This window comes from Ochotona curzoniae, unplaced genomic scaffold (genome assembly GCF_017591425.1).
Source record: "Ochotona curzoniae isolate NIBS_2020 unplaced genomic scaffold, NIBS_Ocur_1.0 scaffold_4506, whole genome shotgun sequence".
NCBI lineage: Eukaryota > Metazoa > Chordata > Mammalia > Lagomorpha > Ochotonidae > Ochotona > Ochotona curzoniae.
This window is the reverse complement of record NW_024467119.1, coordinates 14,342,485-14,370,410: the sequence shown is the minus strand read 5'-3', so window position 1 is coordinate 14,370,410 and position 27,926 is coordinate 14,342,485. Positions and strand designations below refer to the sequence as shown.

The following is a 27,926-nucleotide window of genomic DNA, read 5'->3' as shown; positions in this document are numbered from 1 at the left end:
TTCGAAAAGGAAAATAAAATCAGCAAGTATGAACAACATACCAACTTATTTAACACATCAGCCAACAATACAGTACATACTTTCACAGTGTTTGCATAGGACATTTTACAAAGACTATGTTCTGATTCATAAATTAGCAAGCCTACAGTAATTTAAATTATACAAATTGTGATTTGAATTTATAATTAACTAGAATCCATTAACAAAGTAATCTTAAGAATCTCCATAAAATTAATCTTCAAAATACATAAGAAACTTATAGACCCCAATAGCAAAACTACAACTTATCTTATGTCAAACTGGACAAAGAATTTGAATGGACATTTTTACAATGTAAGCATAAACAGCCAACAAGGGAATGCATGCAGTCAGCATCACTACTCTGTAAAACACAAACCAAAGCCAGAATGAAGTATGACCTCACACTTGCAAAACTGGATATTATCAAAAGCATGAAAGATAACAAGTATTGGCTGATGTAGAAAGAAAATGTACTGTTGGTAGGAAGATAAATTGGTACAACCATAATAGAAAAAAAATAGTATGGCATTTCCTAACAAATATATAACTACTATATGATCCAGCAATTGCACGTCTGAGTATAAATCAAATTGAATCACTATCTCAAAGAGAAATCTGCACTCCTGTTTCACTGTAGCATTATTGGCAATAGCCAGAGATGAGAATAGCCTGTCAGCAAATTAATGGATGAAAAAACTGTACAGACACAGTGGAAAACAGTGTTTCAAATCAACAATGGTTTTCAAATGTGAGAATAACATCAGTCCCCAGAGATATAGTCCAGTGACATCGCAGTTATCGCAAGCATATTTGATGATGATGGGAAAGTTGAACTCATGTCGAACACCTCCTAGCAGAGGAATTTTCAAGCTCGTTGGTACCTGAGTAAATTCCATGAAGTATTGATAGAAGAAATCATCTTAATCCTAAAAATACTCTCTCCGTTCTTGAAGAAGAAATATTCTCAGCTCATTTTTTGATGCCAACATCATCTAAGCACAAACAAAAGCAATTAGCTAATAAACTATAGATCAGTATCTTATAAAAAAGAAAAATTCTTAAAATATCAGCAAATCAAACCTAATAATGTACAAGTCAGATAATACATTCTAACGAGGTAGCTATATGTGATGTTTGATCAAAAGTGTAATGGGAATGTGATTTACCATATTCACAGACCTAAAGGAAAAAATTGTATTATTTCAAAAGATGCAGAAAAGGTTTGACACTGTTTAACATCAATCCGTGGTTTAATAAAGCAAAAATGCCTCAATGTACATTAGTATCTCTACAAGGACCTTCAGCATCTTAGGGCATCTTTTTTCTTAAAGCTGCATTGTGCATGATAATGGAAGATGGAAGGACTTAGTAAAACTGGAAGCAAGGAAAGGGATCCACTCTTAGCACTCCTAAGCAGAACTTCTCTGAACAATCAAGCAACACAGTAGGCAGAGACAGAGAGAAACATGAATTGAAGCTGTTCTCAAGTATAATTTTTGTATTAAAAATTCTAAGGAATCCATCAAAACAAGGTTTTAAAAGATACTGAGCAACTTTTATAAAGTCAGAATACAAGCTAAACCTATAAATACTAGTAATTCTATTTTATATACTACAAGTGGTACATTGGAATTCAAATTTTAAGAAAATGTAATTTACAATAGCACCAAAAATAAGTTACAAACAAAATATGTAAGGAATTTATAGGAAGACAACCCAAGTAAATGGGCCAATATGCTGCATTCCTCAGTCGGAAGACTCCAAATTATGACTTTATTTCTCTCTGAAGTGATCTACAGATTTAACACAATCTTTTCAAAATTCCAGGAATATTTCCCTGTGGCATAAACTTGGGGAAACTTTTAAAATATAAAAATGAAAGGCGAAGAAAAGAGACTTGTACAAACTGCCTTGAAAAAAATAACAAAATAATTCTCCTGATTTTTAAGAAGTTCTATAAAGCCACAGTGATCAAGATTATGCAGTTTGGACAAAGTACTAGAAACATTTATCAATGGAAATATAACCACACAAATACAGAGAATTAATTTTTTTACAGAGGTGCTTGCAAAAGCGATGCAATGGAAAGGATATATTTTAACAAATAATGTAAGAAAAATTACACATCTAAATACAAGTAAGATGAATTTGACCCATCACTCCTACTTTTAACAGAAATCCGAAATAGATGATAAACTTAGATGTACATTATAAAATTATAACACTTCATAAAAAAGAAAAAAATACTTGTCATCACATTAGATGAAAAGGGGGGTTGTCAGATACAACCCCAAAAATACTACGTACAGAAACAAAAAAAGTTACTTGTATCAGAATTTTAATGTTCTGAGAAAAACTAGTTAATTTTTTAAAATACCTGTAGCATGAAATATTGTAAATCATCGAGTGAACAACTTTTATCCAGAGTATGAACAAAGCTCTGAAAACCTGCTTTCCGCTTATAGTACACTAGAATGCACAGCCTAATGGACAACAACTTCCATAACCTCTCCTAGATCCTTATCCTTTACCTGTCAGAAACATCTGACATCTTTGGCAGATCATCCCTTTAAATTCTGTTTCATTTACATGACAATGATGACATTTATCTCTGAATTTTTTATCATGCCTAGACTAATGGAATGAAATTAAAAGACCCAATGCATGCTTCAGCTTTTGATCCATAGTCTATCCACAAGGTAAATTGCTGTTCTTTAATGTTAACAGACACAGTGGCAAAAATATTTCCAAGTGGATAGATTTAAAGTTAGGCTGCAATTCCTACCTGGATAGTATTATGAAACCTGTTTAGATTGGCGGGGGATGGGGAGGGAGCTCCAGTACAGCAGTGAAGGGAAGAACATACCAAGGTTTTTAGCAGCTGAGTATATAAATGGTCTCAAGTTTCCTCGGGTCTCCTTCACAAAGTAATCGATGACACTGAAAAGGTTTGGAAGTGTTACCTGTATAAAGAAACATGAGACAGGATTCAGTGCACTTAGCTGGGTCAAGTTAAAAAGTGGGCTCAACTGAAATTGAACAGTTTGCTCCAAATTGTCCCTCACTAATATAAGACCATAATTTCACCTATCCATATGTCGTATTTCTCCTTTCTGACTGATCATCTGTCATTTTTTGTGAAGCATTTGCCCCTTTTCCAGTGGGACACAGTCCAGCAAACAATAATCTGGTACCTTGTTTTCTCCCAGTTACATCATAAAGACGAGCCAGAAGATGCTGTCCTCCTGGAATGTGACCTTGAATAGGGGAACCAGGAAGTATAGCAGCTGCTTCCTACAGAACTGCTTCCTAATCCCCGAAGGTTTGCTAACTTGAATTCAATATTATTTAAGCATATAAAAGAGGTTTTACTAAAAATATTGTTTTCCTCTCTCAGACAATTATATTGATATAGTCCTTCTGGGGAAATAATTTTAGGAGGCTGCCATCTTCTGTTCTGGCTCACCCCTTTTTCTTGTACCCTTTTTCTCACCCTAGAGCTGTGTTTCCTGTATGGCTCCCTCACTTGGCTCTTTTTGTCCAGAAGCAGCAGGTCCCTAGGGCAAAGCTGGCTTGTTTGTCCTACCTCTCCTTAATTCTTTTTTAAAGATTTATTTTTATTATTTTTTCATTGGAAAGGCGGATATACAGAGAGGAGAGACAGAGAGGAAGATCTTCCGTCCAATGATTCACTCCCCAAGTGAGCGAAACGGGCCGATACTATGCCGATCCGAAGCCAGGAGCCTCTTCCGGGTCTCCCACGTGGGTGCAGGGTCCCAAAGCCTTGGGCCGTCCCGGACTGCTTTCCCAGGCCACAGGCAGGGAGCTGGAAGGGAAGCAGGGCTGCCGGGATTAGAACTGGCGCCCATATGGGATCCCGGGCGTGCAAGGCGAGGACCTTTAACCACTTGCGCCACCGCGCCGGGCCCACCTCTCCTTAATTCTAAAGGTGGGCCTAGTAGGAGTTACAAGAAATTTCATCAATAATAAAGAAATACTTACCGGTTTTTCCAGCTCAATAGTGTAGTTTTTTCCTATGCTCATCACTTTATAGTGCTTGATTTTTGGCATGCTAAAATGAAACAAATGGTTAATCGTCATCTGATTATATCTAGAGTAAAAATGTCACTCATATAGTAAACCTGTTAACACTTCCATAGCTAGGTAAAAACTCCTGGTGGTGTTTGTGTTTCTGTTCACTTGCTTTACTGTGTCTCTATTCAAAAGTTAATACACTCAGGAGATGCGAAATTTCAGTCAGATATTGGGTGAATGAAAAAGAGTAACACAGAGAAAATAAAATCCAAAAATATTGAAAAATTTTCTCTAAAATTTCAGTAACTTAGGAAGTGAGCCAGTGTAAAGTCTTAAACAGGCATGTACAACTCAAGCATATATTTTGTATGTATATATTTTTTTAAGTGGAAAGAATTGGGCCCAGAACAGTAGCCTAGTGATTAAAGGCCTCACCTTGCATGTGCCAAAATCCCATACAGGAGCTGGTTATAATCCTGATAGCCCTGCTTTCCATCCAGCTCCCTGCTTGTGGCCTGGGAAAGTAACTGAGGTTGGCCCGAAGCCTTGGGACTCTGTACACACATGGGAGAACCTGAGGGGGCTCCAGGTTCCTGGCTTCAGATTGGCTCAGCTCTATCCATTGAGACCACTTGGGGAGTGAATCAACAGACAGAAAATATTTCTCTCTTTCTCTCCTCCTCTGTGTATTTCTGGCTTTGCAATAAAAATAAGTATATCTTAAAAACAAACAAACAAAAAAACAGTGGAAAGAATTATTGCAAGCCAACTGCTTTCTATAATGTTGCATCTCTCAACCAGAAAGCAACCACTGATTGCTATTTCTGCTAGTTCATGTGCTATTCCTGGTGTCTGTTAACTTTGAAGCTGACTTGGAGTTACAGAAAATGATGGGTCCTAGGTCCTGTGTGAGCATCTAGGTAAGGATGTAAACACATTAGAAGAATCCTAATGGCTTTCTCGTTATAGTCAAATAGCACTCTAAATTAGGAACACTCTAAACACCTGGTATTTTATTGTTTAATAGATACTTAAGAACAAAAGGCGTATTCCATTCATTCTCTGTATCCCAATATTAGACATGCAATGATATTTATGGAGTGATTTCTTTAAGCATTGGGGTGCAGCTCATCTTGCTATCTGCTAGAACCAAGCAAACCTATGCCAAAAGCAGAAATCAGCACCCTTGAATTGCTGCCCTGCAGTTCCTTTGCTACCTGACTGATGGAGTCCCGCTGATGCCCACCACACCCGTGTGCTGGCCCTGGGTGTGCCCACGCAGGCCACCTTGGCAGTGCAGCTGGCGGAGCTGAGCTGGCCCGCAGTGTTCTCCAGGTGTCCTCCTCTCTGACTGCATCTGTTGGCTCAGTAAGGACAATCTCCCGCGACCTCCACTTCTGTCCTCAGGTCACCCTTGAGGAAACTGTGCTATCAGGAACCCCGAGTCACGAATCAGCATTAGACAACAGCAAAACTACAAAGGCATATGGGGGAATCAGGAGCAATCCTAACATCTTCTTAACAGGAGGTCATATGCACAGAGCAGGGGGGTTCCCAGAGTGGAGCAGGTGGACAAGAGGAGACTTGTATCTCAACCCCGGAGACTCCTGGATCCTCACCAAGGACGATCAGTACGGGCACCAAGGACTACATCCCAAATGCCAAGGAGACCACGGGGAATTAGGGTGCCTTCGGAGGCTGAGTACTCTGAGGTCACCCACTCCCATTTGAATCTCCCACAAGGGATAGAAGAAGTCCAAATCCCTCCTCGCAGAGCCCAATGTCACCGGAACAACAACCAGGAGCCCTGTGCGGTCTACAGAAACAGAGAATAATAAACTCCCTCCAAGACCAGGGAGAGGAGCTTTCTCTGGTCCTTACTTAGTTCCAATACTGGACCCCCACCCTCTCTTGCAATGACCATCAGGGTCGCCCTGGAGCTCCCCCAAAAAACAAAACAAACAACAAAAAATTAGAATAGTCGGAGAACATCAAGGAAAGTTTGGAACTAGACAAGAAACAATCATTGGGGATTCACACATCCATTACTAGGTAGAACACGAAAATAAACTACTCCTAACTAGGGTATGAAGGATTTCTCTGCACACCCCTCCCAACAGTGATCTATGCCTCAATTGGTGTCACATGCCTGGAGGTATAAGCCAGTCTAGACTATCCCCAAAACTGCCAAGTTCAGTGAAAGTTATGCTTCAACACAATAAACTGCTAAATACTAAAATGAAAATAGACTTGAGACAGCTGAATAGTATCCTATAGCCAATTTTAGATAGAAGCCAGTTGTGTACAAACTATAATTGAAATGTTAATGAAGTAGTCACAGGATGTGGTTAAGAACTTGCATTGTTTAACATATCAGTCACTCAATACAATATTAATTAACCCCTTAATGTTGGAAACTGTTGTTGATGTTATGCTATGGCTTTTAATTGGTCGGAACGATATTCTGCCAGCTATGCCTTGGTCTCCCCAAGAAACTGTTGAATTCATCTGGGCAATAAGATACTGGACTTTATGCATGGCACATGCTTGCAATGAAAGAAACAAGACTGAGTTTGAACTGTAATACTGCAATAAGGTGGAGCAATCCACCATGGGGGGAGGGAACAGGGAGGGGATGGGGAAACATCAGAGCCTATGAAACGTTGTTATAAAATGAAATGCAATAAAATATATATATATATATATTTTTTTAAAAGGAGAAACGAGGTGCACATCAGGCATTTAATGATTCTAGGTACTTATTCTTAGCATCTGACCCCAGTTTTTAGAAAGGAGTGAATTTGGGGGAGTTTTTTCCTACTGCTTTCTTAGCCTAATGGCTACCCCAAGTGCCTACAATATCAGCTCAGCTCAAGGTCATAACAGTTACAAGAACACGAAACCAAACCATAATATTTGTTGTGAGAATAGCATTAGTGTCTTACGAATTCACACTCCACTGGGCTAGGTAAAGGCAGGTGATATTCTACACCAAGTGAGAAGTCAGCTGACAACTGCACAAAGGGTGACGCTTGTTTATTCCTGAGACTTCCTGCCTACAGCTGATCTATTAACAGATGGAGATGAGTTGACTTTCAACTACTGCTGTGTAAACCAATCTGCCCTTTAAAACCCATGCTTTCCCAGAAACAGCCATCTACCTCGCTTGGCTGAACACTTCTCCTAAGACCTGGAAAAGAATGAACTGGTTTTATGGATAACACAGGTGCTTGCTAATAGCATAAGTGTCCACCAAATTCATCAAGCTCTATATTGTTACAAGTAAAATTCTAATCCTCTCTACAACTGCTATCCTTGAAAATTAAGTGACCTGTTAAATAGAAGATATTGAATTTGGGCATTCTCAAAGGGTTTTTGATGCATTAAAGAGCACATACATTATAGATGTATCTGATTTTAACAACAATTTGTACAATAGCAGTAAAAAAAATTATTTGCCACTTCTGCGTATAAACTCTTTCCTATAGCGTTAGAAGACTTAAGTTTAAGGAATCTACACCCCACTTACTTTCTAAAGATGAAAAGGGAGAGAACGTATGGCAATTTGTCTTGAAATGTAATAAATTGTGATGACTGTCAGCTGACAAAATAAGGAATGTTTATAGGCACGGAATCTGACATTATATAACTTTGGTATGTTCACTCTTTTGGCCCCCAACAAAGCACGTAGCCGGCAGTGATCTGCACTGGGGTTCTTGCTTCTCTGGCGATATGCTTTTACCCATCCCGTACATTTTAAATGAGACGTACTCTAGCTCCTGCCGGATGGTGATGGAGTAGTTTCTGCTGTCACTGCCAGGCCTCAGGATCATATTGCCCCAGGAAGGATTCTTCTCCAGCATCTCGGTAGCCTCTTTCCGGGAAACCATGTAAAAACAACTGAAGAAATGCCATTAAAAACGAATCAGAATTTTCTTTTGATCAATGAAGATTATTACTTGAAAATGAAGTGCTCCCCAAAATTACATTGAGAGCTGCAGTTATTAACTTTTCTTACAACTTCTAGCTTTGTTAAAACAAATGTGCTTATTATTATTATTATTATTTAAAGATTTGTTGATTGAAAAGTCAGATTTACAGAGAGAAGGAGAGACAGAGAGAAAGATCTTCCATCCACTGGTTTACTCCCCAAGTGGTTACAACAGCCAAAGCTGAACCAGAAGTTTCTTCCAGGTCTCCCACACAGGTGTAGGGTCCCAAGGCTTTGGGCCGTCCTCCACTGCTTTCCCAGGCCACAAGCAGGGAGCTAGAAGGGAAGTAAAGCAGCCGAGATACAAACCAACACCCATATGGGATCCTAGTGCATGCAAGGTGAGAACTTTACCACTAAGCTACCGCACCAGGCCCTATAATTATATCAATAATTATTATACCTATAATCATTATAATTATTGCACCTATAATTATTATGTCAGTGCCACTATGAGTATAGTAATATTGTCCTTTAAACTAAGGTTTAAAGAAAATATGATACAAATTAGTGTGCAATCACTTCCACCACTTAAAATCTTGAAGAATTAATAATGTGTCCCTGGTCTCAGTTTATAAGTAGGATCTGGGATAAACATCTATGTGTGGTTTCCTTGAGGGACACAAAACTCTTTAATTGCTTCTCCTGCATGATCTTTTATAAACTCCTCATTTTAAATATATGTCTGAAGCTCACTTGGCTTGGTATAATGTTTGTTTCTAACACACATTTTGTAAAATACTTCCCATTTTTATATTTTTTTTATTGCAGTCAGTGAAATGCACAGGCATATGGCAGGGTATGCGTTGGGCTAGCAGTTAAGATAGCGGTTGGGCTACCGCACATTCCAGGGAGGAGTGCCTGTTTCTGAGTCCTGGCTGTACTCCAAATTCCAGCTTCCTGATGATGTGCCCTCCAGCAGGCAGCAGGTGGGAAAGACCTGGGTTGAGTTCTAGACTCCTAGCTGCAGCCTATCCCAACCCAAGCCACTGCAGGAATTGGGGGTGAACTAGAAGACGGGCACTCTCATCCTCTCTCATCCTCTCTCTCTCTCTCTCTCTCTCTCTCTCTCTCGCTTGCTCTCTATTTTCTCTTTTCTGTATCTTCCAAAGTATTTCCTTAACAAAATAACACAGTAAGTCATTAAGACAAAGATGGATGGACAACTGATGCAGCAGTGATGACCTGCTTGGGATGCCTGCAGCCCATTTCAGGTGCCTGGCTTCAAGTGCTCACTCTACTTCCAAGTTTAATCTCCCTTTAATGCACACTGCAGGAGGCAGAGGCTGATGGCTCAGGTAGGATTGTCCCTACCACCCACATGGAAGACAGGAATGAGGTTCCAGACCCCTCACTTGAGCCTGGTCCAGTCCTTTAGCTAGTATTTGGGGCAATGAACCAGTGAATGGACAATACTTCTCTGTCACTGCCTCTCTGTCTCTTTGCCTTTCAAATAAAGTGAAAATAGTTTTTAAAAATACCTGGAAGTATGTGCAACATAGCAACACATTAGCTACAAATATCTATGTGAAGTGAAATGGAAATGATTTGAATATTTTTGTGTATCTATAATAAGCACATTAAAGCTAAAGGTGATGGTTGGCATGTTTTAGTGATACATAGTACTGTAGCAAAAATAGAATATGCATCAGAGATGGTACTAAGACAAATGTCATTGACAACAGCACCAAATTTCCAGGAGAAATGGGATGCTCACAGTATTTTTAATGATATCACCAATGAAAGTAAGTTGTTGCTGAATGTAGTATATTCTGCAGCCCCTTCACATCCCTACAGCACCTCACACACTTTACACAGGGTCCTCCTGGAAGTACAAGTTTTCTAACTACTCTGATCAATTGAATAGGATATCCAGATATTTACAATTGTTTGGTACAATTTTAGATAGACAATTAATCAACTCAGAGTTGCTTGGTGAAAGGGAAAAAAAAAAGTGTTCCTTCCTCCTTCACGAGAGTTTTTATTTAGGTCTGAGCTCTGGAAAGCTCTATTTGGCTTGAAAGTGTGGGTGGAAGGGGATTTCCTGTGTGGTGAGAGGGTTGGTTCAAATCTGCATTTTGTTCTAGACATAAAAGAGGAAATGCAGTATGCTCAGAGAGACACGCAGTTCATTCCCAACTAATGTTTACCAGTTTAATAAAAGTGGCTAACTCTCATCTATAATTATAAATTAGCCCTAATTGAATAAATAAATTTCATTGTGCACTTACGCTGGCATAGTGTTCAGTACGTTGTCATAATCATCAATTAGTTCCTTCTCTTTCTGCACACACATACTCGGCAGCTGCTCTGTCTCAAGCCTTCTCTTGTTTTCTTTCTCCAGGACTTCATGCAGTCTAATTACTTGCCCAGGCAGGAGTGATACATGTTGAGGAACTGATAGCTGTAACCAATTGAGACAGTAAGCAACTAAGAAAGACAGCCAGACCACTCACTGATGTTACAGAAATGAGCCTGTTCCAAGAAGCTGCAGGCACCTCACAGAGATGGCTAGCACATCCAGATGATCTTGGTCTAAGGTGAGTGTCTTAAAACTGCCTTCAAACCACAGGAGGGTGCCCACACCTCTTCCAAGGAAGTTTCCTTTTGGACTGATCCGCAAATATGGTATCAACCACGTTTTACTGTAAGTTAGAGCAACAGCAGACCTCTCATTTTTCAGTGCGAGCTTAGTAGCTCACCATGAAATTTCCAGAACACTTAGCAGCTCGTCAATATTAGGAAGAGCTCCAGAATACTCTCACAAGTAACCTAGAACAGGCTCCACTGGCCAAATGGCAGCCTGGAATCGAGATGGGCATCTTCCTCAGGTGACTGAGGGTCAGCAATGAAAACTGTGTGTTTCTGGCTTTCCTTCACATCCATAATAGGATTTCAATACTTCTCTACTGCTGATCTTACCATTGTTGTCATTGCCTTTCCTAGAGATGTATTTAGAATGAGCCACCTCTCTATGTCTGCCTGAACTATATTTGCACTCCCACTTTAGACTTCATTAGGACCAACTCTGTACTCATGTAATATATAGTCTGGTAGATTATTCTTGTCTGTGTGATACGAGTCAATCCATATTTGGGGGTATCCACATCTACTTATCATTGTCTTCAAAGAAGGATACATGCTTTCCATGGAGTTAACAGGAAAGTCCACTGAAGTATGGAAAGAGAAGATAAGAATTCTGCTTTCTTTCTGTTACTATTTCATTTATTCCCATAATTATTTGTTTTGTTATATATATTTGTTCGTATCAAATTTAAAGAAAGGCTGACTGAATGACTAGTAAACAGCAACAACAAAAAACTTGAGACAATTCTACCTAGATAAATAAACTGCCTAATAACTAAGAAACTATACCCTTATGTACCAAACCACAAATAGCAAATGACGGGCAAAGCATTGGACATCTTTTCCTTGTTAATCGCCTGTTATAACTCAAGCATCTTACATGTATTGCAGATGCTCACGAGGACACTGCAGGTGCTGTTTTCCCCACGTGACAGATTTTTGGGGAAAGGCTCAAGGTCACAAAGCTAGTAAGTAGAAGTAAGACTCAAGCTTGTTTTATTTTGTTGAAAAGCTGTGGTTCAGCCCTTTCAAATATAATCTCTCCTTCTAATACCTCTTTAAAAAAGTTCTAGCAACGTACAGTAACCTGAACTGTGGCACAAAACAACATTTACAGAGCACAGAATTTGAGACAACTTGTCTTTTTTTAAAATCACCACTTTTTTACCTGCTAGAACTCAGATAAAGAACTAACATCTGTCAGCTTGGAAAGCGCAGTGAGACCATCAAGTCTTTACTTGGAAACTAGCTTTGGAAAGAATCTGTATTTGACTGACATAAACATGGCACGTTCCAGTATCTTCTAAAGCTACTGAAGAATTCAGTGCACTTCTGGGGATTACTTATCAAAACACCTCACACTTCCAAGATAGTTGATACAGTGGCCTTAGGAAGTGGTGACAGTGATCTTGCTGTAAGTCACCTCTGAGCAGCACATCTCACAGTGTGCCCCTGCTAAGATGCCAGAGTTGATTACACAGGCATTCTTTTGTTTCAAATGTAACAAATGCTTCAAAGTGATTCTAATTTTGATTTTTTTTGTCCCTTCTCATGTTGTCTCTGTTATTTGTAAAAATCTATATCAGCATGTAGTAAATTATAAAGGCTAAGAATTGGAAAGTATCTTTAGAAACTGTAAGCAGAAGAAATTAGGATAGCCCCAACCACCGCTGAAAGGCTGAGATCAAAAAGCTGATCTCCTTGACCATCCGTTATCCTCATCCTGTTGCTCTGTTTATGTTCTTCCTAGCAATTATCAAATGTGAAATGATATTGTTTGATCACTTACTTACTTTGATTCTCTCGCTTAAACCCACCTGATAAAAATATAATCTCCATTAGTACGTTTACAAAGAGGCTTCAAAACCTGTAATCCAATTTCCATGAACTTTTTGAAGCCTCTTTACACAGCTTAAGATACTTTCGTATGGATCCTGTAGATATTCAGCAGGTATTTTTGAACAAGTGGTTTGATCAGAATCGGTAACTCCAAGAGTAGGTTGGTGCATCCCACTCTAGAGTTCCTGGATCCTCTCCTCTGGCTTCTGCCTCCAGTTCCCACTAAGGCAGGTCCTAGAGAGCAGTGAGAACAACTCACACAATCGTGTTCCTGTCACCTATGGGGCAGACTTGGGTTGATTTCACAGCTCCCTGACCAGGCCTGATGGCATCTCATGACTGAATCTCTCTTATTATAAAACAAATGCTTAAAAAAGAAGAAGAAGAAGCTTAGACTCAAGGATCTTCCTACCTCTGTCACTGTAAGAATAAAGCCTCTCCACTCTTCCCCACTTTCAGTGTTCTCTGTCTGAAGATAAAACACAGATACAAAATGTAAAACACAAGGTGACTGAACACAGACACTTTTAGTAACTTCAAAAAGCTTTAGAATGTCATATGATTATCTTATGTGTATGATCCAAAATGTGTAATCCATCAAAAGCTTGCAAAGATTTGTAAAATGTACATTCTTCTATTAAAGTACTTTTTAAAAATAAGTCAATAATGTTTAACTCATTAAGATTAGCTAAAAGGAATAATTCATTTCTCTTGTAACTATTAAGATGTATTTACAAAATATTTCAATACCATATTCTTTTATGACAGAACGGAAATGTATCTTACTAATCCAGTAAAAATGTACAAATTTAGTTAATTTTAAAAAATCTATGTTTTAGCAGACTTATTGCTGCAGTATGTTAGTTAATTATTGCTTTTTCTGTTCATATTTAACTACATTATTTGGTTTAAATTAATGCAATGTAAATTGGCTTAAAGCCGGTCAAAGGCTTTAATTTTGAGATATTCAGTAAGAAATTGACCATTCTTAGCTCTAAATATTGATGCTACTATAGCTAACAGTACCTGTCCGCAACTTTTGAGCACCTGTAATGTTGACTACTGCTCAAAGCCATTGTTGGAATCTGTTGCTTTAAACTAAGCTTCTCACTGGGATCCAAAAGACTGAACTAAAATTCGAAACAGAGTAATCCCTGCCCAAGTTACACATCACCAGACCAAAACGAAAGTGCGATTTGAGGTAGACAGGTAGTAGTCAAATTTTCCAAAGAGGGTAATTTCAATGGACATGACAACAACATCCCTTCTGTTTCAGTGCTTACAGGATTAAGTAATGTTAACCAGATAATTTTCCATAGTGAGCCTCCTCCTCCCACCCACCAGACACACGTGCACACACATTGCCTGACAAAGAAATTAATTTGACACGATAGAATCATGTTGACATGACTATAATACTTTTTGGTTTTATAATCGTGCTTTTTTTTTTTTTAAACTCTGTGAAAACCAACTTCTGCTCATTGCAGCAGAACATTTTATTTCAAGGAATGGAGTACTGTCATATTCTAAAAATGAATATAAAATTGATTAAGATATTTAAATTATAGTCACATCCTTCATGTAACTCAGTGATAGTAACTCTATATTTTTTAACCATTTTTATCTTGCCTATTCATTCATTTGACATGTCTGTTAGGTACTTAGAAATGCTAGACATTCTTTTGGGTCCTGCCTTAGATCAGGGAACAAAATAAAAACCCTCGTTTTCATGGAGTTTAGGGTTTACCAAGAAACAATGTTAAGCATAATAGTAAGTAAGTTGTAGCATCTAAAGCTAATAAATGGGAAAAACAATGTAGAGCAAGTTAAGAGGTAGTGTTACTGAGGGGTAAAGCAAGGGACAAGATTGTATTTAAACGTAGCGGTCCCAGTAGGTCTGCTAAGTCAACTACACATGGGCAAAGACTAATTTGTAGGTGGTAAACAAAGGAAGGCATAAAGAAATTAGGCAACTGGTCTGAAGCCATTTGGCTAGTAAATGGTCCCAAATCAAATCTAGGCATCTAACATCAGTCCTGCTCTCTTAGCCACCAAATCTGTGAATCAACCAGGAGTGCACAGATTCTAAGGCCCCAAGTTCAACATAGGGTCTGGATTTTCTACATTTGGGAGATTCCTATTACACTGAAGTTTATAGACCATGCTTTCAAGGGCAATCAGACATCTGTGAATAGTTCCAACTACCTTTTACTAAATTGCAGGTCGCTCTCCTTATGTTATAACTGTAGTATCTGTTGACTTTCGTTGGCTCACCTTGAATACTGATTCAAGAACAACCTTTGAAAACACACCAGGTGGGATCCCTGACATTGCCAAAGGGCAAAGGTATATGGTTTCATTCTGCATGTATACTGAACAAGTGAACATACTCTTTTAAATCCGAATTCAAAAAATTCTGGTTGTTAACAAGAAATATGAAGCAGCGATAAAGGTTATCCCCTCATTATCACCTCCTTACTTCAGCCACTGGTACCATTTTACAACTACCACTCTGTATAGACCACTGCTGCACATCACTCACCTTTAGCTGTACTTCCTCTTTTGGCAAAACAAGAGTGAATTTTGCACAATTCTTTTCAGTTGAATTCTGGTTACTAAGACATGTGAGTTCTAGTAAGTCTAATTTGTCAATATACTGAAAAGATAAAAGAAAATCTCATTATTTCACAGGTAACATAGATGAGTTCTATCAGGAAGAAAAATAAATAATAACACCCTTGCAGTTGATCTGTGCTTTGCATGATAGCTTGGTTTTCCCATTGTCGGAGAGCATTGGAAATGTATTACATGGTAGCATGCTGGACCTCCCTCATACAAGTTTGCAAAAGCCACGCTAAATTTCTGTTTGAAAAAATGTCCTATGTAATGCTGAACTACTATGTGTTTTTTTCCCCCTAATTTGTTACTCAGGGAGATTTCACGAATAGTTTGAAACCAGGCATGATGGGATTATTTACATCACAAAAATGGATAATTCTCACACATCAGGATTTATTGTTTCATTAGCTGTTGAAGAGGCAACACCTGTTTTCTGTAAAAGCCAAGTAGCAAATACTATGAGTTAGACTCTGCCTCGTTACATACTTCTCCTCATTTTATTTTTCCTTTCCTTAAAAACGTGGAATTCCATAGCAGTTCAAAGACTCTAACACATCTGGCTAGATTTGGCTGAGAGCTAGATTGCTGGCCCCCAGTCCAAACTCAACCAAGCATGAAGTGTTTGTTCATTAATGGAGGTGAACCTTGGGTTCGTTGTTGTGTCTAAAGCTGTTTCCTTCTACACAGAACAAAATTTTTTCCACAATTCAAAAATCACTGCCTCGTTCAGCTAAATAGGTGCCCATGTCATTGATGAATATGTGAAGTTCTGACATGTATAGCCATCTCTTTACTTTTATTTATTAATGGAAAGAAAAATGTCAGTCAACACTCATGTCAAACATCATATTTTTTGCTGTTTGGGTTTTTTGCTTGTTAAATTTTTATTTTCAATTTTTGTATTTTATGGTACCATTTCAGAGACTGGGATCCCCTTCTCCTACCCTAAACATCACATTTAATAACAATGTGTTCATTAAAGATGCAGTGGATCCGAATATATCTTAGTTGGTCAAACCATGATTGAATTACAATCATAACTGGCTGCTGAGACAAGAGTATAACAAAAATCAAGGAAAGGGCCTGGTATGTTAGCCTAGTGACTAAAGTCCTCGCCTTGCAAGCACCAAGATCTCCTATTGGGCACTGGTTCAAGTCCTGGCATCCCTGCTTCCCATCCAGCTCCCTGCTTTTGGCCTGGGAAGGCAGTGGAAGACGGCCCAAAGCCTTGGGACCCTGCACCTGCTTGGGACAGATTTCATGTACTTTGTATAAACGGTTTTAAGAATTTGATGCTTGTCATCTTTCCCCCGCCTTCTTTCTTAAATTTTTAAAAAATTTTTGTTATGCCATACTTCTAATTGACTTTATAATAAAAAATTGTACTTTTTTCAGTCATTAATTAGCATTTGGTATATACTACTATTTGTGAGAATCCTATTAAGAAATCTCTATCTTAGCCAAGTACAATAAAAAGATTTCTTCTAAGAAATTTGTGTGCATACAATGAGTCAGATTTATCCAACAATACTTGGAAAAAGCATCTTTTGAAAATACAGTAGAGAATTGATATGATTGATATGTATTTTACTAAGTTAGCCTTATTTTTGGCCTTTCTTTTTTCTCTTGATTATGCCTATGCTTATTTTATTATATTCTTGTGAATCTGTTTTTTAATTTTTCTGAAAAAGGTAGAGCTGAAAAATTAGATAAGTAATTTCTTTCCCAATATCATATCCATGTTAATGAGGCTAGAGGTAAGTTTGGGTTGGCCTTATATTTTTTCATGAGCAAAGAGGAAGAAAATGTGCCAGTGAGGAAAGAGAATGTAAACTTACAATCTTTTTCTGATAGATTGTCTAGCCAGGCTCAGTGGGTTTTGCTCTGACAAAAGGAGGAAGCCACAGAGGAAGAGGTGGCAGAGTTAGATACAAGTGGTGTAAGCTGATCCATTGATTACAGAAAAGGAAGTACCATCATTCTGCTTTTAATTGTAAGGTGTAAAGAACATTAAAGGTGGTCTGTTTAGCCTGGTTGCTCATCTCTCCTCCTTGCTAATCACTATGCGAAGTCCTCCAGTCTATGAACATCTCTAGTAAGCTCTTCCTGAAAGCGTGCTTTGTTCTTGTATTAAGCCAGTTTTTCACCAAGCATTTTGGAGCCATTGGTCCTAGTTCCTTTTCTCCTGATTCTTTTTCTCCTTTCTCTTTGACCCGTTTGCGTGAGTTCATGACAGCCTTGTAAGTATTTATGGGCAGCTTCAAAGTCTTCCCTGTAGTAGGCAACAGTTTTCACCTGGTCCATTCCAATTTTTTTTCTTGAGACTACCACCTTAAAAACTTTCGAAATGGTCTACATCCCCTTCCAACAGAATCAGTACATGTGAAATTATGAAGTATTTCCACACAGTTTCCATGACACAGTGGTTAAGAAGGATGTCTCAGGAGCAAAGCCTGAATTATGCCCCTTTTATAAGCTTTCTAATCTTGTGCAATTTCTTGATCTTTAAATGCAATTATTCTCATTGACAAAGTAGGAATTAAAATAGAACCCATTATAGAATTGTTGTGAGAATTGAAATGGATAATGCTTGAATACTTACCATGTGCAAACTACTCCAAATCCTTACCTGCACTGTTAGCCCATCCAATTCTCTGAAAGCCCTGTGGGATGGGTCATTTCACAGATCTGAAGTCTGAGTGTGTTGGAGGTCTTTTGTGTTTTTTTTCCGTACTCACTTTTATTTTCTTACTATTTAGCCATCTGCACCAAGAGGGCGATCTATAGGAACCATAGCAAAGGACGCCCTAGTCCTTTGACTTCTTGTCGGGTTGGACCACAGAAAAATTAACATCAGTAGAGTGAGGACATCAAGGTTGAATATTATCCTGTGCAGTTGCTCACTCATACATCTCAAAACTCTCCCAACCACCTTCCTGTTCCCTATTCTCTCTCCTAGGTATGGTAAAAAGGCACTGAATATCATTTATGATTCTGCTACATCCTATCTTCACCATGAATATTTTTAAATCTTTACTGAATTGTCTTTCAATTGCCTGCTTTGAGCTGTCAACTGTATCCTACCAGTTCCCCTTAGAGACACAAAGAAGGCTAACTAGCCCTCTTTCATAGTTCACAATGGTAGGGTTAGGATAAAAACAGACGTCTGTTAGAAGACATTAAGCCTACAGTGTCAGTCACTAATCTGTAATGTCTCTTGCCAGGTAGTAAGAAAGCAACAAATGCTAGCTCTCTTGTTTAATTAGAACAGTGTCTTTGATACTCTCTGGTATTTTTAGAATGCACAGCAGAAATGAGGTCTTTAACATTTATTGTAATACGTTAAAATATTTTTGTACAATAATTTTCTATCCAGAACTGTGATAAATGGCAGTCATTTTACATTAACTGTTTGCCTGTTTGTTTTAAAATGATTTCTGAATAAAATTACTGAATATCTGAGTGGAATACTCATTTACCACAGATACATTTTTCCTTTCATTAGATGTAAGTATCCAATAATGACATTCTAAGAAGCATGGGGGGCTATATTCATGGTCCAGAATGTTTATATTTGTGCAAGTTCCTGGTTATAAAATCTCTTGCATATATAGCATCCATGTGACATCATATTATGACAACTGGAGACCATCCTGTTTTTTTGAGATTATAACTTCAGACTACAACAAGATTAACAGCGGGGAAAATCACAGTTGTCATTTAAAAATATTTATTTATATATTTCAAAAGCAGAGAGACAAGGCAAGACACAGAGTCCTCGTCCACAGGTTCACTCCCTAAGCAGCCCGAAGAGTCAGGTCTGTACCAGGCAGGAGCTAGGGACTCCATCTGGCCTCTCAAATGGGTAGGCGGACACAGTACTTGGAGCATCGTGGCTGCTTCCAAGGCACATTAGCAGGGCACTGGAACAGAAGCAGAGCAGCTGGGGCTCACACCTGTGCTTTGAATACGCCATGCCAGTGTCACAAGCAACAACCTTGTTATGTCACAGCAACCATTTCTGTGAAGCAACTTACACCCAAGTGTATAACACTTTCATATTTTAACAAACTTAATTATTAGGATGAGAAAGAAAATAATACTAAGTGAAAAACATGAGTTAATAACATTTTATAAATTGTCTAGGAAATTTTACCTTTAGTCATGTCATCATAACTGACAGCCCTCATAGATTTAATTCTCATACTTGAGTTAATTTTACCAGAGCATTTTTTAATTATTGGAAGACAGAAATTCCAAAATTAATATAAATTATGCAGCAAGGATATTTTGGGAAAATATTGAATCAACTGAAAATGTGTAACACTTACTGTTGTACTTTTTTTGTCTCTATAAAAGAAAAGCGTAGTTCCTCTCAGCTCTGTCCAGTAATGTTTATACTCCTGTGGGAAAGGGTCACCTCGTTAGTACATATTCAATTGTTTTCTTATCGAGATTTCTCTTGGTAACTTTCTGAATTGCTTGTGTGAAAAAAGTTCTCTGTTTTGTTTTGTTAGTTTTTATGTAAGATTCGTATTTTATCCCAGAAAATTAACTGGTTCTGATGATTTTCCTTCACATTTAATTTTTGATTGAACTGTCCTCAGATTTTAGTATAATCACTGAAATGATCACATAATTTAATTGTGTTAAAATAGATCATTTCCCAGAACTTTCCCCAGTGACAGTTTTACAGTTCAGTGGAAGATTAACAAACAGAAAATGGGCAGTTTAAGGTCCCAGAATAGCGCAAGCATATCTCTGTCTATGTCTACATGTATCTGTCTCTCTCTATATATACTTCCTAGCACATATGAAAGAATTTAATAAATTATTACATAGGAAGCCTTTAGTAGAGTGCATGGCTCATCGTTTGAATTCAACAGATAGCATATATTATTGGTATAGAACAAGGAGGTGTGAGAAACTTTCAATGATAAAAAAGTAATTTAATACTTTCAAAACAGAACTTTGAAGTCCAAATTTCATTCTTATGGTAAATATTGAATTAAAATATTCACATTGCTATGGATTCTATAGAACTACAACTTGTAAATTTGAGAAATCTTAATAATCTAGTTAGACTCCTATTTCACGCAAGTGAAAGTTTAAATAAACGTGAAGATTTAGCTGTGTTATGAAGAAATGGCATCTTGATTTAAAGAGCAAAAAATTTCCATGTTTAAACACTTAAATTCTTTTTCTTAAGAAGATTTACTTATTTTCGATGGAAAGGCAGATTTACAAAGAGAAGGAGAGACAGAAAGATCTTCCACCATTGGCCTAGTCCGTAGATGGCCATAACAGCAGGAGCTGAGCTGATCCGAAGTCAGGAGCCAGGAGCTAGGAGCGTCTTCCAGATCTCCCATGTATGTACAAGGTCCCAAGACACGACCATCCTCCACTGCTTTCCCAGGCTATAAGCAGAGATGGAAGTGGAGCAGCCGAACACAAACTGGAGCCCATATAAAATGCCAGTGCTTAGAGGTGGAGAATTAATGAGTTGAGCCATTGAGCCAGCCCCAAGACTTAATGTCTGTCTTTCCAGTTCTTCGACATGTTTAAAGAGTGCTAGTATTTATAGATACACTGATTTTTTTTTCCTTTGGGTATTTTAAAACTGAATGCTAACAACACATTGAATTATTATAATTTATTGATTATAAGAAAGTCACATAGAATGTCTAATTTTTTGTGTTTCAATAGACTCTTTTTAATAAAGTTTTTAAATTTTAACATGGTTTATTTATTTTACTTGAAAGGATTACAGATAAAGAAAGAAACATAGAGAGAGATCTTCCATCTAGTGGTTCACTCCCAACATGGGCAGCACAATCAGAGCTGGGTCGATCCGAAGCTGGGAGAAGGGAGCTGCTTCCAGGTCTGCCACATGGGTGCAGAAGCCCAAGGCATTGGGCCATCCTCTGCTTTCCAAGAACATTTAACAAGGAACTGGATTGGAAGTGGAGCATCGGGGACACAAAACTGGCCCCATATGTGATTCCCATTCCGCAGGTTGAAGATTAACTTCCAGCCCCCACTTTCTTTTTTAAGGACATACATTTTCATAAGCAGAATGTCAGAGACATACAGAGAGAGGATTCCGTACTCTGGCTCACTCCCTAAGTAGCCACAATGCTGCTCAGGAGCATTAGCAGAGAGCTGGATTTGAACCACTGTTCCAGTATGGGATGCCAGCGTCACAGCCAGCATCTTAACTCACTGCATCATGGAGCCATGCCCTGAAATGCTTTGTATTGGATATTTTATGTCTCTTCATTATAGACATATTAACTACCCTTTTTCAGAGAGTCATATACAGAGCTTCTGTTAACTAGTTCCCTCCCCAGATGTCCACAATGGCCAGGCCTTGTCTAGACTAGGCCAAAATCAGGAATTATGAACTCACTCCACATCTCTCAAGTGGGTGTCAGCAAGCCAGTCGTGGGAGGCATCACTGGTGACACCCATGACACTTGTTAGCAGGAATCTAGAAGCATGAGCTGGGACTGGAGACCAACCTCCAAGGCCGACTGTACATTCTTAACCACTCGGCCGAACGCATGCTCCCATTCTTCTTTCAAACAGGGAAAATGATTGTCACTTCTTGAGAATTCACGTACTTAATTTCCAAATAACAAGAACTCCGTAACTCAATCTTGTTTTTACTTCCCTGTATTCCAGCAAGCTTAAGCCTAAATACAACCACCATCTTTTCTCATGGTCTTGATTGAATGATTATTTTTTTTACTTCGTTTTCAGAGCTAATAAAATGCTTTATTCATTAATTAACTTTTTCCTTGTAGAAACCACTCAGTGGAGACTGAAACAGCAAAATGTTTGAATTTGTGCCTTTGTACTAGATGATGCCATTTCTCATCTGAACACACTTAGCTGAGGCTTCACATCAAAAGAGGAATCACTCGTTTCCTTGGGGTCTAAGCTTAGAATTCAGGCAGGCTGAGAAGGCTGGGAAAAATGGAATCTCTTATCCTACAGTCTGTGCTGGCCCGAGGCTGCCAGGAACAAGAGGGCTCAAACCCCAATGTGTATGTGTACTTTTTCCTTTTCATTAATTTATTTTTCTGCTTTTAGAATCCTTCCTCTCTTGATTTGAAAAGGGGGAGACAGAGACAGGTGGAGGTAGGGAGCAGAAAGGGATATAGAAGTCTTCCATCTGCTGTGTTCACATCACTTCCACCTAAAGCTAGGAGCCAGAAATTCCGTCCAGGTCTTCCACGTGGATCGTGGAGACCCAATGACCTGTTCTGTTACTGATGCAGAAAGCTAGAGCCAGGAGGTAGAAGCACCTCAATATGGAACTGGGTTGTCTTAATTGGTATCTTAACCACTAAGCTCAACACCCACCCCTTGCATGCATATTTTAAGCTCTGCTTTCGTCACATTTAACCAAAGCAGGTTGCATGACCTTTTTCAGATTCAGAAGGTAGAAACACAGACTCAGCAATGCTGTGTGCCTGACCTGTCTGTCATCCTTCAGGCACTCTCCAATCAGTCCTGCTTAGCACTGTGGGATAAATGACTTCCTCCACAGGCAGCAGGGCTAGGTCTCTACAGAGACGTTGGGAAGGCAATGTACCCAGCCATTTGCTGTCCTCTCTCAACTGTCTACAGGAGAGAATGAGTCTGCTCTGTGCCCTGCCATGACAAGGACCTTTAAAAGGTTCAAGTGAGCTTGTAGCTGGCAACCCAAGACAGGAACTCAGGGTCGTTCATGGCTACCTCAGTATGTCATAAAACATTAGCACAGCTCTGGCCTTAAATCTAGCCATATTTTGATGTGTTCTATCAATTACAAAAATAATGTGTCTTGATCGTGTGATTCCCATATCTGAGGAGACAGAAACATGCAGGTGACTTCTCATGGAATGTCTTATTGGAAAAATGAAAATGAAACATGTAGTGGATCCAGACAGTGCTGATGGTGGTACAGGTTTGTACATTTCTTAAAAGGACGCTGAACAAAAGAATTTTGTTTACTACATGAGAGCCTAATGCTAAGGTACCAAGATAGAATTATGGAAGCCAGCTTCCTGTTCTTGCCACAGAGTTGCTGAATGAAAAATGTAAAGGACTGATAATGTCAGTGAAGCATATAAGACATAGATCATAGAAAACATGTGATAAATATAGATCAGTTAAAAATACAGCATTGCATTATTTGGCAGGTACTTTGCATTTTTCATTATTCATGTGATTTTTTTTCTAAAAATATCTGTCTATTTAAAAGGTAGAGTGACAGAGAGAGAGGAAGAGGCCGGGAAAGAGGGCAAGAGAGTGAGAGATCTTCCATCTGCTGGTTCACTGCCTAAATGGCTGCAACACCCAAGCCTGAGCCAGGCAGAAGACAGCCAAGAACTCCATCCAAGTTGGTAAGGGGTCAGACACTTGACTATCATCTGCTGCCTTCCCAGTCGCATTAGCAGGAAACTGTATTGAAGCTGGGAACCAAACCCGGACTTGGAGATGAGCAATAGATAGATCCTAAATACTTTAAATGATTAAATAAATAAATAAATAACAGATAGTGATTTAATTCATTGCTGAATAATGCTGACCCCACATATTAAAAATGATGCTTTTGATATGCATATCAGGTAATGGTAAACTCTATAAATTTCAAAAATACTTCACATGAGAGGCATTATCCATAAGAAGGTAGAGACAGTTTGTAGACCAGAATTATCAAGCCTATCGTCATTCCCCTATAAGACCACCTTTCATATTACTAATTTTTTAAAAAAGATTTATTTATTTTAATGGAAACAGTAGATTTACAGAGAGAAGGAAATACAGAGAGAAAGATCTTCCATCGATGATTCACTCCCTAAGTGGTTGCAACGGCCAGAGCCAAGTCAATCAGAAGCTAGGAGCTTCTTCTGGGTCTCCCACATGGATGCAGGGTCCTGAGGCTTTGGGCTGTCCCTGTCTGTTTTCCCAGGCTACAAGCAGGGAACCGGGAGGGAAGTAGAGCAGTTGGGACATAAACTTGAACCCATATGGGATCCCAGCACTTGCAAGTTGAACAGCCACTGAGCCATCAGGCCAGGCCTTCATGCTATTTTTAAGCAAAGATAATTGTAAAAACTGCATTGAGAAATTTTGCTGTAGAGATTGCTGCTGTAATCTAGCACCACAATCAGTCACGTTAACTCATCTTTTATCCTGTTTAAAAATTATTGAACTTATTCCATTGCGACCTGTTATTAAATTTTTAAAAATTCAATTTTTTAAGAGTTGTTGTTTATTTGTAGTATCATCATTTTTAAGCTTTTTGAGCCCTACTCTAGCATAAGCTACAGTGGAGGTTGATAATTTTGGGCCGGAGCTGTGGCCTTGCGAGCTTATCCTCCACCTGTGCTGCCAGCATCCCCGATGCTTCTTGTCCCAGCTGCCCCACTTCCGATCCAGCTCCCTGTTTATGGCAGTGGAGGATGGCTCCAGTCCTTGGGCTCCTGCTCCCATTTGGAAGATCTGAAAAAAGCTCCTGGCTCCTGGCTTCCAACTGGCCCAGCTCTGGTTCTGGAGCAAAACGGGGAGGCCACTTGGGGAGTGAATCAGTAGATGAAAGATATTCTCTCTTTCTGTCTCTCCCTCGTGCGCTCTCTCTCTCTCTCTCTCTCTCTCTTTCTCTCTCTCTCTCCTTCTCTCTGTGAAACTCTGCCTTTCAAACTAAAATAGATCTTTTTTTAAATAAAAAAAGAAAATTAAGCTTACTCTGTGTTTGGGAATTGGAATGCAGTGAAGGAGAGGGCAGGAGGAGATGGGATTGTAGATTCCTTCTTTAAGGGACATAAACATTGATGTGTAATTTTACTAAATTGGAGTTAGTAAGATCTAGTCCAATCCCAAACCTGTTTGATTCTTGGAGCTTGTTTCTCTGTTCATTAATATTGACTCATCTTCAGAGAGATAAACTAGTGTCACTGGCAATTTATTGTATACACAGTCCTCTCTGTGTATACTTGCAGAATACTTCTGCTCTTGAGAAAAATTACACAGAATATGAATTGCATAAGATAGATCAGAGAAAAATGAAAGTTTTACAGTGTGGCAAATCTGTAGATTCTCCAAAAGCCTTAAAGAACATTTATTTAGTCGGGGAAGAAGCAAGGTGAAAGACACTGAGCTGAGAGCAAAGCAGCCTTGCAGAAAAAGTAAGGTTACAAATAGCAGTGGGCCCTGTGAGCTGCAGCCAGAGCCACAGACCTAAGGAGATCAGGCTCGTGTTTAGCAGGCGGGAACCTGCAAGTCAGTGTTGATTGATTTTGTGATAAGATTTCACGAATACCGGAATAACCTGGGTCACTTATAAATACAACAGACCCAATAAGCAACACCTATTTCTATATGTCTATTTGCAGTTACTTATGCATGTAATAATTACTTTTTGAAAGATGTATCTTTGGGTGGAATACATTTGTTCAAAGGTTTCGTTTATTGTGATTGAGAAGCTGAGAGACAGAGAGCTCCCATGCATTGGCTTACTCCCCCTATGCTTGTGATTTCCTGGGTCATGCTGATACTGAGAGCGGGGAGCCCAACCAGGTCTCCCATCTGGGTGCCAGGAACTAAGCCCTTGCTACCATCATCTGCTGCATCCCAGGGACTACATTAGCAGGAAACCAGAATCAGGACACAGAGCCAGGACTTCAGCTCACAGAGTCTACTATGGAACTCGAAAGTCTTAACCAGCATCTTAACATCTAGACCAAAAGCCAACCCCAACAAAAAGGTTCTTGAAAAAAATAAAAACAAAACAGCTATGTGTATTAAATCACTGATGTAAGAAAGGAGACTGAAACCAGACTTGTGTATTCATTGTCAGCTTCATAACCACCAGTGACTTTGTGTTTAGAGCGTAAGGTCACTCCACATTTCATTCAGTTAGTGAATGCTTTTGAAAGTCTACTGCGCTTACTCTTGGACTCAGTGTAATGAAATAGCTAATGATCAGGTATCTCTAAGCATTGGAAGTGCCCAGTCAAATGAGTTGGAGGCAGCGTGATGTCAGGTGCACTACCCTCAAACCTAAGCCAGGCTTCTTAGATGAGGAAACCTGAATTTGGTGAGCCACAGTTCAGTAATCTGTGTGGTGAATAAAGTCATCCCTTCATGGAAGAGTTAGAATCATGGCACATAAGAAGCTAATCATAGATGTCCATCATCTGCCACGTGAGGGAATGCACTCATTTATTACAGGTCCGTTTGGCAAGCAGAGAAACCCAATCAGTTCGGCAAGAGGGTCTATCTTGCAAATAAATTAACATATTTGAAAGGATTACCCAAATTCCAGAACTGGGTGAAGATTTTTGTCTTCTGACTCCCCATTTTGCTCATTGATGTAACCACTAAGCACGGGCTGCTATGTAATCAAGAAACGTCACTAGACTGAATCAATGGAGCATTTACTTATCTAAGACATCGTATCTCAGATGCAAGGAGTATGTATTTTCTGCATCTTATAAAGTTGAGGATGCCAAAGGGATTGAATAGCTTGCACGAGATCTAAGCTGTTAGTGGCAAAAACATCAGGTACAGACAAGTTTTACTGAGAACTCAGTATTGTTGCTCTTTAATTACATGCTTGGCACACCTTCTTTAAAGAAAATTGCTATCAGAAACAGTTATACTTTAGGAAATATTCAATGAAAATAGCCAAATTAGAAATTTCTTTTTGCTGGAAACAGTACAAGGTAGCTAACCTGTATTTACTTAAAACACATAGCAAAAAGCAAAAAAAAAGTTACAATATAGCTGACAAAAATATTAATACACATCTACTATTTATAACAGAAATCAAATGTTATTCCTTTCCTCTCAAGTAGCACATTATCTAGTTTTATAAGAAATAAATATGAATGTTCTATTACAGATATATTCATACACCAAAATTTCCCCTCAGTATTATGGATCCTCAAAAAATTGTAACAATTAAACTTTTCTTATTGATTTCTGAGAGCATTTATGTAGCTTAGTATACCTTGTACCCACACAGTAGTATAACACTGTAAATACGATACATACATGACATTAGAATATATACACCTACATAACATTGAAAGTTTCACTTTTTAAAGTCTACCATTTTATGATTTAATCATCATACACTTCAAATAAAGCAAAGATTTAATTTGATCACAACATTTTATCTTTCTGCCACACCTGCATAGCAGTAAGTTATAGGAAAAAACATAAAAATATTTGCTGTTTAAATAAAGTTCTCTGTAATGTTTAAATGAAACCGTTGAAAATAATGGAGGTTTTGTCCTATCCTGTCAACATAACATAAAATGCTTAAGACAAAGCTTCGAGTGTAGTCTTGTTATCTGCTACCTTACCTGGTCTGCCGAACGCTTGACTAATAAAAACCCCTCAAAGTACAAGGGTAGAGCCGTAATCTTTAACCTTTCCTGGAAGATCTTGCGCGGGGCTGGTTTTGGGGGCTTCTTAGCCAACATAGTCTGTCTTTTGCAGGTGATTCGGCTTTAATTATCCAGTCTCAAACAAGACGAACTCTCCCTGGTGTGAGAGGAAAAGGCAACTGTTCAAAGAGGAAGTCCCAACTTGCTTTTTAACCACCAGCACTATCACCAAGAGGACGGACGGACACACACACACACACACACAGTCTCACATGTGTACACACACACACACACACACACACACGTTTTTGCTCCTTTACTTTTTGTGAGGTGAGAGAACAGGCATACACCACCTGTTGGAAGACAATCTCCGGGTAAATGACCCGTACTTAGATCTACAATAACACAATAAACAGAAGATTAGCATCAGCCAAGGATGAAAGAAACAG

At 38.7% G+C, this 27,926-nt stretch overlaps 1 protein-coding gene across 1 annotated transcript; it reads right to left on the bottom strand.

The window, feature by feature from the left end:
- Nucleotides 1–478: 478 nt before the first annotated feature.
- Nucleotides 479–27,661, bottom strand: STAP1 (signal transducing adaptor family member 1). The gene is made up of 9 exons (XM_040967104.1): nucleotides 27,454–27,661; nucleotides 19,423–19,494; nucleotides 15,015–15,128; nucleotides 12,885–12,941; nucleotides 10,279–10,451; nucleotides 7,828–7,956; nucleotides 4,024–4,093; nucleotides 2,888–2,984; nucleotides 479–1,013 (listed from the first exon to the last, which is right to left on the bottom strand). Exons 1-9 carry the CDS (start codon nucleotides 27,571–27,573, stop codon nucleotides 991–993), a joined length of 855 nt encoding a protein of 284 aa, XP_040823038.1. The 5' UTR covers nucleotides 27,574–27,661; the 3' UTR covers nucleotides 479–990.
- Nucleotides 27,662–27,926: the final 265 nt, after the last annotated feature.